The sequence below is a fragment of the Natator depressus genome, chromosome 2 (genome assembly GCF_965152275.1).
Source record: "Natator depressus isolate rNatDep1 chromosome 2, rNatDep2.hap1, whole genome shotgun sequence".
NCBI lineage: Eukaryota > Metazoa > Chordata > Testudines > Cheloniidae > Natator > Natator depressus.
The window spans coordinates 60,330,322-60,346,147 of record NC_134235.1 but is presented as its reverse complement, the minus strand read 5'-3'; the positions used below and the strand labels follow the sequence as shown (position 1 = coordinate 60,346,147).

Below are 15,826 nucleotides of genomic sequence, written 5' to 3'. Positions count from 1 at the left end.
TGAGGGCACAATCCAGTGCTTCCTGAAGTCAGTGAGAAAAGTCTGAATCATACCCTTAGGTGTTTAGCACTTCTCCAGAATTGCCTTAATGTGATTAATATGATCTGAAGTGAATGTTTTAGTTATTCATTATTATTTTTAGTAGAGGCCCCAATCAAGGCATGGGACCCCATTATGCTTTGTACTGTATAAATACACAATCCCTGCGCCCAGAAAGAGCCCTAGTCTAGGAGATAAATTTCAGATAAAGTTTCATTACTTAATAGCAACAGGAAGACATTATGAAGTGTTGAATCGACTTCAGACACCATTTGAAAGGCATATGGTATAGACCGCTGCAACTTGGAGAAAGCTGCCCTTTTTCTGATTGGAAGTACACGCCGTTATGGAGGAGTGTTTCAAAGGCACAAGGGGAAGTTAGTTCCATTGACTTTCAATTGTGTGCCAGACTCCCCTTTCTGCCTTTGAAAGTCTCTCCCTACCACTCTATTTTTAAAAGCTCTTTTTCAATGAGCACTGGAGCTGAAAAGTTTGTCCTGAAATATCTTAATGATACAGTATAGTTTTGCAGTGCACAGTCAGGCTGCTGTTACAAAGGGAAGTGAGTTGAGTTATACAAGCAACAACTTTCCCTGGGAGTTGAAGTAGAATTTAAGAATTTCCCTTTTTACCAATCTGATGATAATAGGTCTACATGATTGTATGACTCAGTGAGAGTCAGATCTTAAAACGTTGCAGGTACGAAAAAGCAAGTTTACAAGTCCGTGCAGAGCTGCATTCTCAGTATTGCCTCTACTCCACCCACAGCTAATTGTGCTGTCAATTAATGACTCTTGAAAAGACTCACGGCTGGCCCAGATCAGCTGACTCGGACTGCAGGGCTATAAAATTGCAGTGCAGATGTTCGTGAAGGGGGAGGGTGCTAGAGCCAGGGCTCCAGCCCAAGCCCAAATGGTTACACTGCACTTGTAAAGCCCCACAGCCTGAGCCCCACGAGCCCAAGTCAGCTGACCCAGGGCAGCTGCAACCATGCTGTGGGTCTTTTATCACAGTGTAGGCGTTTTCACCAAGCAGAGAGATAGTAGACTGGAGTTCTGTTGAGCATGGCGAAATGCATGGAGTAAACACTTAATACATCCAAAACCAAAGGGGGGTTGTAGAAGTCTTGAAGTTTGTGCCTAAACTGGGAAATACCATCATGTTACAACATGTATTAGCCTGTCCAATGTTAGATATGATTTAGTACTTGGTGTGGTATCATAGCGCTGCCCCCTGCCTGGAGTGCTCTCTTGCGGCAGGCCACAGCATAACAGGCACGCCTGCCTCAATTCCCCTCCTTCAGAGTCCCCAGAAATAGTCCACAGAGTGTTCCAAAGTATAACTATAGCCCTTGAGGGGCTCATTTATTACAGAATCCCATGCACATAAATCATAACAGAAGTCCCACAAGAATAGGCCAGTCTTCCCCAGCATAATCCAAACGCTATAGGTAACATCCAGCCCCAGCGTCCCTCTCCAGGTCCTGGCTCCAGTAGTGTGACGGAGCTAAAACACACTGGAACAGTGTTCCAGCTCCACTACACCACTGTGCCTCACCCCCCGCAGTCTGGGGACAGGGAGATACTTCACTTTAGGACTACACAACTGCCTGGCTCGCCAGCACAGCTCTGGTGTCCCTCCCATGGCCCGGCTCTTCAGCGCAGCCCTGGAGTCTCTCACCATGCCCTAGCTATCCAGCACAGCCCAGTCCTGTCCTTGTACCAGGACAGCCCTTTCAACTGGAGTGTAACCATGCTTTTCCAAGTGGGAACCCCACACAGCCTCTCTGCTGGGAACATCCTTGCCAGTGTGCCTTCCTTCATTCTCCCTGGTCCTTTCACTCTGGGTGAAGCTCTCTGGCCCTGAGATGTCAATTGGTAAGTTCCTCTGCTGCTCCCTTGCCTTCAACTGTCTCCATCCCTGGTTCTCTGGCTTGGGGACAGCAGCCAGCAAACCACTCTCACTGCTCTTCTGCCTTCAGCCTGTTCCCTGGTCCCAGACATACAGTCTCCTAGTTCATTCCTCCCTCTTCGCAGGGAGGCCTGCAGAAATCTTTTTGCAACTTTCCTCAGAGACGTCTCCTGACCAAATCTCACTGGGACTCTCCCTCAGTAGGTCTCTCCCTTACCTTCTATAGCCCCCAGGTGCTGCCTCACTCTCATAATTAGCTAAATGGGCACACCAGCTCTGGCACAGGGGAGCTGGACCTACTTCATTTACTGGGGCCAGCCACCCTGTGACCTATAGACAAAAGACTACTGGGTTTAAACTTGTCTCAGCAGACAAGGTCTACCATGTGTTAATGTGTATCTCCTAATGTAGAGAAGACCAAGTAGTTATGCTTTTATTCTTTCCAATTCTTTTTGGTCCCAGTCCACCAAAGCACTTACACATGTGCTTAAATTTAAGTTTGTGAGGTGTCCCATTGATTTAAAGTTAAGTATGTGCTTAAGGCCCTGATCCACAAAGTTATTTAGGATCCTAACCTTTATTGTGTCAGTGAAAGATAGGAGCCTATGTACCTTTGTAGATTTGGTCCTAAGTGCTTTGCTGGATCAAGCCCATAGTCTGAAAACAAAATGAAATCGTTGTTGGAACATCAAGTGGAAGTGATCCATCTGGCTGATTCTGTACAGTAAGATAAATGATAGAATAATAAGGCAGTTTTAGAGAAGAAATCAGAGGTGAGGTGGGTGTTTTTATTAACCATTTGCCAGACATTTAGGACTATGTGCACTAAGGGTGTATGTTAAGTGCCCTACTGGGGACTTTGGTGCACAAAAATGTGCGTGCATAATGATAATTATTTTTAGCTGTTCTAGGCATTTCAGTTGCACATTTGAAAGTAAAAGGCAAACTTTTCAAATGTGGATTCCCTAAACTTAGACCTCTCAATCTACATAAATCCAAACAGATGGCTTTATTTTCAGAAGTGCTGAGCACTTACCACACCGATTGAAGTCAAGCAAAGGGGAGTGCTGGGTGCTCAACACTTATAAAAAATTAGGCCACTTATTTACTGTTGGCATGTAACTTTAGGAACCCACACTAGAAGTTTTGGCCAAAAGATTTTACACACATTATTCTGAGGGCCAGAACTTCAGCTGAGGATCTGACTGATGTGTGTCTAATTCCTTAAAATGTGCAGAACTGAGATAGGTAGGTGAGATAATATATTTTATTGGACCAACTTCTGTTGGTAGAAGGTACAATCTTTCAAGCTTCACAGAGCTCTTAAAGTCTGGGGAAATAACCAGAGTGTCTGAGCTAAATACAAGTTGGGCTCTTGCATTTTCTCAGGAAGTAATATTTAGTCTGGCTTCCTTCTCCTTCATATTGTGAAGTTTCCAGAAGTTGATCCAATAAAAGATATTACCTCACCTATGTTGTCTGTCTCATATCCTAGGCTCAACACAGCTACAACAACATGGCAGACAAACCTGTTTACTAAGTTTAGGAGACAAATTTTCACTCCAACCTTGCTGAAAAGGAACTCTGGTGTTTAAATAGGTAATTATTCCTTCAGGTCTTCCAAGTTCCACTAATTTTTGCACTCTCATTCAAGTGCACAATAGATTTACTCACTGGAAAGTGTTATCCATTGAAAATGTAAATGTACATAAAATGACCAAATTTTCACACCACATTTTGAACCTGCAACAAAAAAGCATCATTTTGAAAATCTTGTCCAAATTAAAAGGCTAGATTAATCCATCTTTCAAGTCTTAGGGCCAGATTCTTAGCCGGAGTAAATTGAATTACCTCTATTGAAACCACTGGGGCTATGCCAATTTATACTAATTAAGGATCTGGCCCTTAAAAAGAAACTGAAAACTTCAATTAGATATAGGAAAAGAAACAGGAAACTACTTGTTTTCATGTCCACAAGACTTTAGGACTTGTCCTATAGTGGTATGACATTGTCCAACTAGACAGTAACTGGAATGAAGCCCGTTAGCCAACTTACACATAACAGATCATCATTTCTCACTAATTCCAGTATGGATTTTAACATTACATACTTACAAAAATTGCTTGGAAAATGCCAAATAATCATCCATCCTATGCTGTAGTTCTTCATAAGTATCTGTGATATGTTGTCAGTACCTGTACATATGTTTGCACCGTGATTTTGATAACTTTACATTATGCAACTGTTATAAATGGTTAAGACATATTTAGTGTTAAAGGACACAATTCTACCATCCTTATTCATTTTAAATAATACCTTACTTGCAAATAGTCCCATTGAAATCAAGTATATTTCCCACAGTAGGATACTACACAATGTGAGTAAGGGTAGCAGAATTGGACCCAAAGCTCTGACAACTAATTTGTTTTTAACCATCCTAAAAGAGTTAGTATATATTGCCCCATATGTTGCAAATTTATAGTCCCGTTTTTTGAAGACATTAAGTTTTATAGGCATTTGAGAACACATCAAACAAATTATTTATTTTATGGGTTTTTAAACTTGATTACTGATCATAACATTATCAGTTGTTTACTGTCTACAGAGTTCAGAGTAGCAGCCATGTTAGTCTGTATTCGCAAAAAGAAAAGGAGTACTTGTGGCACCTTAGAGACTAACAAATGTATTTGAGCATAAGCTTTCGGGAGCTACAGCTCACTTCATAGTGAGGTGCCACCAGTACTCCAGAGTGAATGCCAGCATTGTGCAGCTAGTAAAAATTGTTCTGGTGTATTCCAGTTACATGTTAAATATGTGGCTAATATGGCAAATTTTCATTTCTCTTCTTGATTAGAAGTTACAGCACCTACTTCAATCGTGGAGTTAAATCCTGCTCTCCTTAGTTATGCAAGTTGTCCTATTGAAATCCACTCGTGTAAGAATTGGAGGCCTTTTGAGCTATGCAAACACATGGGGTGAAATCCTGGCCCTATTGAAGTCAATAGCAAAACTCCCTTTGGCTTCAGTAGGCTCCTGCCCCCAAAGACTTTTCATGTTCATGATTTTTCCTCCTTTCTACTTCCCGTCAAACTTTATTGATAGAAAGAAGCCAGTATTACAGAACCATATTGCAAACATAATCCCAGCTTTAAAAGATGAGCTTTCCTTCTTCCCCTTATAAACATTTCCTTCTCTTACAGACTGGGTCTGAACCATCCCCTCAAGGACAAGTGGAAGATGTTCCAGTGAGCAGTGAAAGAACTGATGAGCCGGCTCGTCATGTCTTCTCTTTCTCCTGGTTAAACTCATTGAATGAATAACTATAATTCCGGCTGGCTTTGGATGTACTTACCCAAGAGGCGCTATGAGGCAGCAAGTGACCTGGCTGGAACCAACAAGAAATAATCCATATAAGGGACATCTTGATTAGGTTTAATTCCCAGGGCCTTATTTGAATTCCATTATACTGTATCTGATACTTTTAGATTAGAATGATGTTTGGAAATAGCTGAATAAAAGGAGTGGGAAAACTGGACTAATAGATGTGTTGATGAAATACTGTACTAAGAGTGACTGTGTGTTCAAGTAAAACCTGTTTCAGAGAGGAGAATGTTGAACAGAAGCTTCATGCTATAATTATAGTTGCAAAATTAGTGAGCATTATGATTGATTGTAGCCAGCCTGGGTGTCCTGCTGTATTTTTGTAAGTGCTTACCCAAGACTGTTCGTTGAAATATGACCCCCTCACTACTCTTAATTACACCAGTTGGAGTAACTCCACCTTTTCAACTTATTGCTATCTCTTGTGGCAAATCCTTGACAAAATCCATAAAACTCAAAGGTAAGTCTAAAACTCCACTCAATTACAACCACTGTGCTGAATTATTCCAGCACAAGTGGTGCTACTGCATGCTTGATGTGCAATAACTGAGCATAAATGGGGATTGCAAGAGGAGCTTTTCACCCTTAGATTTGTATTTTCCAGCTGTGGTTGATAGGTCACAATTAATAACACTCGAACCATTCAGAAAGGCTATATTTTATATAGCTGTAGACAATAAAGATATAGCTGTAGGAAGCACTGGATGGGAACCCTTCCTGAATTATGTGGGATACAGATCTGTATGTGTATCTTCGTTATCTGTATTTCCCCAAAAGGCAAGGAGAGGGCTCTGAATAAGCGTTTCAGCTTGTGCCTGTCTATATCCATATCTGTTATACCTATAGCTTCTCAACTTCCTTTGATACATGAAATCAACACTCACTTTTATCATATTGAACAATTTGACAGTAAAAAGGGCAAGACCTTTGAAACCACAAAAGACCATTCTGAGCTGAACTGTGATGAGTTTATTGCAAGTATCTGTTAAAGAATGCATTTAAAAGATTATAAACCCATGGAAAAGGCTACCACAGTGCAGAGAGAAGTATGCAATGTATACTACAGATATTTAACTAGTGAAACTGATTACATAAACTGACATGCCTTTTATAATGGTGAGCAGATTGACATTGCACTTGATTCTGAAGGTGAAATCCTGGGAGTTTTCCCACTGACTTCCGTGGGCATCAGGATTTCTAACCCTAACACTCTAAGGACAGTTAGAAAAATTATTACAGAATTGAATACTGTATGAGTATTTCCTAATGGATGCTGACTGTCATCATCTCTGAAAGAGTTCAGTATTCTTTGAGAGTCATAAATACATTACAGGGTTAGGGTCTAAGAGCCAGATCCAAAGCCCATTGAAATCAAGGGGAATCTTTCCATTGACTTCAATGGGCTTTGGATCAGGCCCTGCATACATAGCTCTTCTTATAGCACCATGACTGACGGTGAAGACATACATTTTTTTTCATGGTACCATAGTCAATAGCATGAAATGGTTGATTAATAAATGCCAGAAGGCAGTATAGTCTAATGTGGGAGCCAAGTAATTCTTGAATACAAAGCCCAGTTCTGACAACAGTTTGCAATGTAGCCTACCTACCATCTCTGTTGTTTCTGTTTTTCCTCCTGTAAAATGGGACTATGTAGGATGGGTTTGAGGATCAGTTAGTTAATGTTTGTACAGCGCTTTGAAAGAACAAAGTATATATTAAGAGTTAACAGATATCTTCACTGAACAACAGTAAAATTCATCACCACATCCAGTTGTGTTTTTTCCACAAGATTTTGTTCTTAATGAATATTTGCAGCCAGGACTCAGACTTGTCTTCATTGGTTTCACAAAATCCTTCTTTGAACTCTTTTTTTCTGATGATTCATAAGATAATAGGAGAAAGCTGATTTCATAAATACGACAGATGTATGAATCCAGTAAGGAACTGTCCGTTTCACGTACTCAGGCGAATATGAGAATTTAAACAGTGTTTAACAAAATCAATAGCACTTGAGTGATTTCCTTAAACCAAACATTTTAAAAATCAGTTGCATGACACCATAAAGTGCATTTAGCTGCTAGAAGGCACCCCTGCACACAGATGCATCCCCGAACTCAACGCTCACTCGTGTTAATTGCAGGTCCACCAGATCCTACCGTCTCTCCAGTCACAACACTCCAGCTGTATTCAATGGGAAGTTCTTACGCACAAGGATGGCAGTGTAGAGCCCAAGGAGGAGAATTTTCTCCAGAGACTGAAGCCTCCTTTTAGAGCAATTTAATTCTTTGGGGTTAAATTCACATTCGGCCAGTCACACGCTAGACCCTTCGGGGCATGTTACAGAGTATGAGGTGTAATTCCCTAATTAGAGACTTTCCTACAAGTACGGGCTCCACCCAAGAGATTGGAACATCTGCTTTGAAGTTAACACGATTTAACCCAGTTCTCCGTTCCCCATGCCCCCCAACCTCCCACTAGTGTGAGTGAGTTAGCGTGTTAGTGCAGGATTGGGCGTTGTGTGTGTTTAGACCGTCCAAAAAGGCTTTCAGTCTTCCCTAATGACTCTTTCGGAGCTGTTGTGGCGTTATACCCTGCGCCAGAAGCGTTTAGTCCTGCACGGGATGGTTGAGTTGCTGGACACACAGCAGCTCGCTCAAATCTGTCATCTCGATAGATTATACAGCGAGTTAGGGTGAAGTTCGCCAGCACATTTATGTCTGTTTGAAGGGTTTTGTAGAAATGTTTCTTCTCGTGGACAGAAATTGTTTTTTCAACGTTAATCATTCAACTTTACAAAATAATCACCAATGGCATTGCCAAGCATGTGGCTTAATCCCCGCAACACTTCGTGTCAGATAGTTCTCAGGTGCAAAAATCTTCCAGCTCGGTTTTTTTTTAACAGCATTCCTGTAAACCTAGAACAGCCGCACTAATTTTGTTTAAATTGGATACAAGAAAAGCGGGGAGGGGGCTAGACTGGCTTTTTGAAGGACAGGTTTTAGCTTGAAGTCATTTTATTTTAACAGAGCTGAGTTAAACAATTGAATTTGGGAGCGGATAGTGAAAATGCAGCTGTATACCATGTTGGATGCATTTTCTGCACAGGGAGTCCATGCGGTGTTAAAGAATATAATCGGGAGAAAGCATAAATATCCCCGAAACCCTTGAACTGCAATAAAGTCCTTGTACAGACCCATACCCTTAGCTGTATCCTCACAATATGCCCGTTGCTGGGTCCTATAATTTACGTACACTCGTTTTACACCTATCACTGCTTGAGCTCTCAGCGTGCAGGTATTGGCCAATCCTCCGTTTCATTTCAGCGCTGTTATGGGTGGGTGGGTGTAAAAAAACTCAAAACAAATGGCTCAGGGAAAGCTTTTATATATATAGCTTTTATATATATATGTATATATGTATACATATGTATATATATATACATACAGAAAGGAAACCCCTGCCGAATCTAGAAGACCCCAAGGCAAGAAAGTCTATACAACCACAGTTACTTTGCAGCTTTTATTAAAAATATAAATATTAAACATTCTCTTACACACCAAAATTGACCGAGCGCTGAAAAGATGTTTTATTACGGAAATGGTACAGGAAAAAGTTACTCGCAGTAGCTTACAGAGATCCCCCCCCACAGACACACACACACACACAAACACACACCTTTCCCCACAAGAAAAGTCTCTCTCTTGTCCAAAGGCTGCTTTGAACCCTTTCTTCCGCTGTCCCCATCCTAAAGTAGCGATGTCACTAGAATAACTTCGAAATGGAAACATAAAGGCGGGTAAGTTACGAATGACACTTGTCTCGTCACTGCACGGGGATACACGGCTGGGCATGCTAACCAAGGGACGTGGGCTCTGGCCAGTGTACACCCTCTATGTTTAAAGCTATATAAAAATACAGAGATGACGCCAGAGCAGCACTATGGTATATAATACTGTATAATGTTGTGCCGACTGCAGGATCTCTTTGGCAAGGCGCAGCCGCTTCATTTCCCGATGATCTCCATCAGTTTCCTGTTGCTGTGAGCCTGCTGGGCTAACTGTTCGGCTCTGGCCATTTCCAAGACTTCTCGGAGGAGGTGGAAAGTCAGATCCAGGGAGATCGGGGGCTCCTCGGATCGCTTCCCCCTCGCCATCGCCTCCCGGGGCAGGCTCTCGGCTTCCCCCTCCCCGGGGCCCGCCGCAGGCTCGGGCGAGCGCTCGGGGAGCGGCGGCGGCGGCTGCCCCGCGGCTCGGAAAAAGTTGGTGGCCCGGGCGCCCGGCGGGAGGCGGCTGCTGCTGGGGGCGAAGGAGGAGGCGGCGGGGCTCCGGTGGAGGCTGCCCAGCCGCAGGAAATACTCTTCTCCCATGCGGAGCAGCACGGGCAGGCTCGGCGGCGGCGGCGGGAGGGCATCCGGCGGCAGCGGCGCGCTGGGGGCGGCGGGGGGGCTCCCGCGGAGGGCTCTGCACTCATGGCGGGGCAGGAGAGCAACCAGCAGGATCCCTGTGGAGACCAACAGCTGGAGCTTCATGATCTGCAACGGGGACAGAAGCGGGGGGGGGGGGGGGGAGGGGAAGGCGCGGGGCGGGGAGAGAAAACCTGCCGCGTTGGAGTCAGACTGGCCGGCCAGGGGAGCGCACAGCCCTGCCGGGCCGACCACAGGGCGGGAGCCGCCCGGGCCGCTCTCCGTGGTGCTGAAGGCCCGGCCCCGCCCTGAGCCCCCCGGTCTCTGGCCCTGCCCCAGGCGCAGGGGGAGAGGTTTCCCTCTCCGGCGGGCTTACAGCGCTGGCTGAGGCCCCAGCCCCTCAGAGGCGCGGAACGGAGCAAGCCCCAGCCCCGGGCGGGGGCCAGCTCTGGCCGCGGAGGAGAAAGCCCCGGCGCTGCAGGTACCACGGCGAGCCACCGCGTGACGGCAGCCAGCCGGGGCTGGGCAGGGAGCAGGCGTCCCATTTAAAAACCTCCCGCGGCTTGGCTGCTTCCCAAGCAACGTTACAGCCGGCGCCGAGGTCACTGCTCCCTCCCGCAGGGCCCCCAGGCCAGCGGGTGTGCCGGGCTCATTTGCAGGATCGGCAGCCGGGCGCCCGCACCCACCCGCCGCGCGTTGGTCAGAGCCCCGCAGCTGCCCCCGGGGCAGGCAGAAGTTTGCTCTGTTGCGGCGCACGCCGGCGACCGCTGCCTACCTTGGAGATGCCGCGGCCGGGTCCCAGGGCAGGTGAAGGCGGTCCGGGCCGGGGGCTTGCCGAGGTCCCGCTGTCACTCTGCCCGTGTCGTCTCTTCCCCAACTTGTGATCAGATTTTCTCCTAATCAGCGCCCGGGTGCGTGATTTTTATAGCGTAGACCCGCTTCTGGAATCACGCAGCCCTTGCCTAATAAGCTGACGCTTTCTTGACAGCTCGATTGCGTGCCCCGATCCACTGCTGAATAAATCATGGGGGCCCTTTCGGAGCAGCGATGGGCCGAGTTGTGCTATCGCAACCCAGAATCTCACATCCAATTATATCAACAGATACTTATCGCCTCCTTGGTGACGTCAGCCGGAGCTGGGTCGTGGGAGCGGAGCAGGGCGCTCTCCCATTGACAAAAATCCTTGAATGAGATTTCCCAACGGGAGCTGAAAGCAACAGCGACCGACTTTTTACTATGAAAGGCCAAGCGGGTAGAAAACTTTCCGCTCGAGTCCCACCTGAGAAGTACCTGCCGTCAGCCCGGATCCAGAGCCGGGCAAGGCTGCTAATCAGATTCAGAGCTTGCAGCCTGGCTTTGTCAACCTCCCGATCCCTTCCCGAGCGAAGTTATAGTCAGAATGAACTAGAGACAGAGTTTGCTCTATTGCCAACACAACTCATCCCCAGTACCAATCTATATGTAAGAACACACAAGAACAAGTACAACACCCCCATAGAAAAGTCCCGATAAAGGACCCTGAAGTGATATTTTACCAAGAAGGTTTCCCATCGCTATCTGAAGATGAGAGGTCCGAGGTACAAATCTCCAGTTGAATATCTTAACACACTTAGCTGTTCTGAAAATTTAACAATCGGTAACATACACTCGGGTTAAATTTCCAGTAAAGCGGGAGGTAAAATCCAGCCAATGAGACTCACGTACTAAGGAAGGGATGTGTTTTTATGGGAACCCTACTGTTTGAAAACACATAAGCGACATCAAACTGAGAAACACAAGGTCTGTTGTTGGGGTGTCAGGTTTGCTGGTGTCTGTCTTTGCAAATCGTAGGGCTAACGTTACCGCTTCAGGATGCTTACTGTTACAGAAATCAACGCCTGCATTTGAAATTAACCTGAGACGATCAGATCCGTGCCAGGTAGGAAGTGTTCTCACTAAGTCTGTTGAAGTGTCTCATTCAGAAAATCCCTGCAAACGCGACAGTTGCCATTAGGTTATACACTAACCCTGTGACCCGAATTTCTGTATTAACAGTCAGTCAATCAACCTACATATAGCGATGGGGATTTATTGGAAACTTCCACTTTTCTTATCCTTTGTTGGCTGCTTCATCCGTGAGAAGTCAGAAGCCTGGCAATCTATCTACAGATAGACAGAAGCCTGGCAAGCTATCTATCTCCTCTTGTGTATACCATGCGGCCATTATTTTCCCATTGAAAACATCTTGTCAGTGTCACGAGACCCTGGGTTTTGCCGTCTAGAAATTAACAGCACATGAGTGAAAGGCTGTTAAAACGCATTCAACGGCATTTGAGGGCAGTTGTCTGGATGAAAATGCTACTATTGTGTTTGATGATACACTTGTTTCTTTGCTGGGCGGTAATCAAAAGAGCCCTTCACGCTTTAGGCAGTTGATGAGAGCTCCGGCGGGCCGTGAGGCAGGGCTGTGAAGGGATGCAGTGCGAAGGGATGCATCCTAGGCACAGCCGTGAGCCGGATGCTGCTGTAGCGCCTCCAACAAAAACTAGAGCCCCAGGAATATATGGTAAGAAAAAGAAGAAGCCTCGATTAACTCGGGCTTAAATGATGCCGTTGATTAACTGTTGCTTGGTATGTGGAGGTTTTTCACCCGTAGTTCACGACAAAGATCAACGTCGTTTTAATGGATTAAACAATCAGATTATTTAGCTGTATAACAAACAAAGGTGAGGGGGGAATGTGCTCTAGGCATCATTGTAAAACTGCAGTAACAATGGGAAATGTAACCACACACGCTCCTTCTGGACGTCAATGTAATGTTATTATTGAAGCACGTCAATACAGGGTAGTGTTCGATACCATCCCACTGGGGAAAAGGGATTTCAGTCCTTGAGTCAGTGAGTTCTTTCAGTCCCCTGGTGTATTATTTTATTTTATTGTTTGTATTACTGGAGCATTTAGGAGCCCTAATCATGAACCAGCGCCCCTTTGTGCTAGGCGCTGTGCAAAGATTGTAGAAAAGGGAGGCTCGATTCTCTTAGGGCCAAAAGTCTAATCTGAATACATCTTATGCAGGTGAAATTACAACTAATATTAAAGTGCATAACACTATATTAAGATTATGTGAAAGGAGAACTTTCATATTGCAGCAATTTGGGGAAAATACATCACTGACTCAAAAAGATATTGGCAAATATTTTTCTGAGTTCCTGGTGTTGGTTCACCTACTTCCTCACAGATGGAATTCTCTTTTTGAATGATCTTGCAACAACAAAACTTGCTCTTAGGGAAAAGTGTGCAATTCATTTGTGATATCCTCTTGGGTGAAATTCTGATCTCATTTACATGAATTCAGTCCCCACTGATAACACACTTTGGCCCTATCAGGATCCAACTGGAGGTGAAGTAAGGCTGCAAGAGACATCAATACAAGGGACCAAATGCTGCCCTCTAAACTGTGTGGAGAACCCCATTGATGTCAATGCATATTTGATGGAAAAGCTTGCCCCAAATAGCTTTATTGGGTTCCAGTGCAGGAAAGCCCTTAAGCAGATGCTTTCCTGAATCAGGGTCTTAATTAGCAATGGTGATGAGAACATTATGAAAAACATCTGAATGGTAAATGGATTTACGTTTCCAGTTGGATGTATGAAAAAGCCTATCTATGAGGCATAAACATACCAAAAGAAGGCAAGTTTTGATGGTGTAAGTTGGCACAGCTCCATTAACGTCAATTGCACTATGCTGATTTTCACCAGCTGATGATCTGGCCTTCTGAGTTTAGAATTCCACTGACTGCATCTTCAAACCCATTACACTCTAGAGGAACATGCCTGAACTTTGCAGGTGTTTGAAATCCAAATTCAGACCTGAATCCAAATGTCACAAGTGGACCTTACATTTATAATGGGAAGAATCAAACCCCCACCCACATGCAAGACGTTTTTGTTAGTTCAAACTGCTGATCAGGTCTTGGGCCCACCCGTAATTATAATTCAGAATTGCAACTTGACCTTGGGTATTGCAACTTGCCAGCCCTCTGTCTTTGTTTATCTTGTCTAGATTGCAAGCTCTTTGAGGCAAGGACTGTCTCTGTCTGTATGTTTGGCTGGCATCTAGCACAGTCTGCCCCCCAATGTTAGTTGCCCCCCTAGATATTACTATTAATAACTCATATAAACATTTATGAGAGTTTCATAACAATAGGAATATCTTGCCCCAAAAGTAAGTTTGTAAAATAATTAGCAATGCACAGGCTTATTATATGAGGTCAGATCCAGCAAGAAGCTGAACATCTTCCGAGAGGCACTACACACCCTTAGCTCCCATTGTGTCTATCCACTAAGCTATTTTTCAAAACATGTATATAATAAACAACCGGAAAAACAGAAATAACAACATAACACAGGCAGTTTTGCACGCCCATTAATGTGTGTTAACTCAGGCAGTCATGAACTGAAACACGTATTATGACAAAAACAGAAAGGCACGCATCTTGTAAATAGAAAAGAAGCTATTTGGATGTTTTTATAGTATGATACCACAACTTACACTGATGTTTATAAGTGGTTCACAGAAACAGGAGATAAGTTTGATCAAATGATAGTGGATGTAAGATGCACTCATTAAAATGGGACTCTAGATGCAAGCTGGGGTGTTTGTTGTCATAACATCACCATTTCCAGTCTGTGATATATTTGAAAAGGACATGAAGCCTATTATAGTGTGATCACAGAGCTAAAGAAGACGAAGTGCTGGTATGAATGAGGGTCCAAGTACAATGGATGAGCTCCAATGGAATTATGCAAATTGAAACCAGCTCAAGATCTGACCCAATAGATTTTATATTTGATATCTTTTAAGTTAGATATTGCAGCCAACGTTATCCCCCCGCCCCTCAAAAGAATGCTAGTGACAGTGAAACTAGCATGTAGATTGGGAAAGGTTGCTCAATATTGGCATAAGCCTGCACCTTGCAAGAGTACTGCCCCTTGGCATGCTCTTTAGATCAGTGATTCTCAACTAGGGGTACATATACCCCTGGGGGTACACAGAAGTCCTCTAAGGGGTACATCAACTAATCTAGATATTTGCCTAGTTTTACAACAGTTTTACATAAGAAGCACTAGTGAAGTCAGTACAAACTAAAATTTCATACAGACAATGACTTGTTTATACTGCTCTATATACTATACACTGAAATGTAAGTACAATATTTATATTCCAATTGATTTATTTTATAATTATATGGTAAAAATGAGAAAGTAAGTAATTTTACAGTAATACAGTGCTGTGGAACTTTTGTATTTTTGTGTCTGATTTTGTAAGCAAGTACCTTTTAAGTGAGGTGAAACTTGTGGATACACAAGAAAATCTGACTCCTGAAAGGAGTACAGTTGTCTGGAAAGATTGAGAGCCACTGTTTTAGATGATCCTTCCCTTTGAGTAGGGTTTGTATTTTCACACATACTTGCTACAGAGCAAATATGATCATTTTTAACCCATAGTTTCCCCTGAGATGGGTCTTTAATTATGTGTTGTAGGTATTGCAAACATTTAAATACATGAAAGATTGTGATGATTATACCATGATGGAGACCATAAAAGTACCTATGATATCCAGATAGATGACAAACCACCGCCTTCAATCTTTCAAATACAGAATTGGCTTCCTAAGTGCAAATAGCATTATCCAGAAATTAATTAGTTCCTGGGTGAAACACATGGGTCTCCACAGTTAATCCTTAAAAAGCTTAGTCCATGAGACATCCTGGATACTATTTGGAATGTTCAAATATAGGAACAAGGCAAATATCAGTTATATCATATTCATGAGTTTCCTTTTTTCCCTATGGCTACTATATGAAAAGCTTTAATATTATACTAATTCTTCCCATTATGGGTTCAGACATGCCATTTTCAGAGTTCTGAATCATAAAAGAATAATAATATCTACAAATGGAAAAGACCTAAGACGTTATCAAGTCCATCGTCTGGCTAGCTTCAATAAGCACAGACACAGTAAGTGGTCTTAAAAAACCCATGGATCTGAAAATATATGGACCAAATTTAAACCTGGTATAACTACTGAAGTTAATAGTGTAACACCA

The 15,826-nt window shown here is 43.7% G+C and overlaps 2 protein-coding genes across 5 annotated transcripts in view; one reads left to right on the top strand and one right to left on the bottom strand.

The window, feature by feature from the left end:
- Window positions 1-6,368, top strand: part of TRIM55 (tripartite motif containing 55) — a 62,593-nt gene extending 56,225 nt beyond the window's left edge. For 2 of the 4 annotated variants that reach the window (XM_074944292.1, XM_074944294.1), the window contains one exon: window positions 5,152-6,366. In XM_074944292.1, the coding sequence (XP_074800393.1) occupies window positions 5,152-5,271 (120 nt within the window). In that variant the 3' untranslated portion in view covers window positions 5,272-6,366. Of the gene's footprint in view, window positions 1-5,151 lie in introns of all 4 variants that reach the window. The other 2 variants (XM_074944291.1, XM_074944293.1) reach the window with 2 other exon arrangements.
- Window positions 6,369-8,852: 2,484 nt separating this feature from the next.
- On the bottom strand, window positions 8,853-10,920 carry CRH (corticotropin releasing hormone). Its single transcript, XM_074943064.1, has 2 exons — window positions 10,513-10,920; window positions 8,853-9,866 (listed from the first exon to the last, which is right to left on the bottom strand). The coding sequence occupies exon 2, from the start codon at window positions 9,861-9,863 to the stop codon at window positions 9,339-9,341; it is 525 nt and encodes a 174-aa protein (XP_074799165.1). The 5' UTR covers window positions 9,864-9,866; window positions 10,513-10,920; the 3' UTR covers window positions 8,853-9,338.
- Window positions 10,921-15,826: the final 4,906 nt, after the last annotated feature.

Coding starts and splice junctions, on each gene's coding strand:
- CRH (XM_074943064.1), bottom strand. CDS start 9,863: ATGAAGCTCCAGCTGTTGGTCTCCACAGGGATCCTGCTGGTTGCTCTC.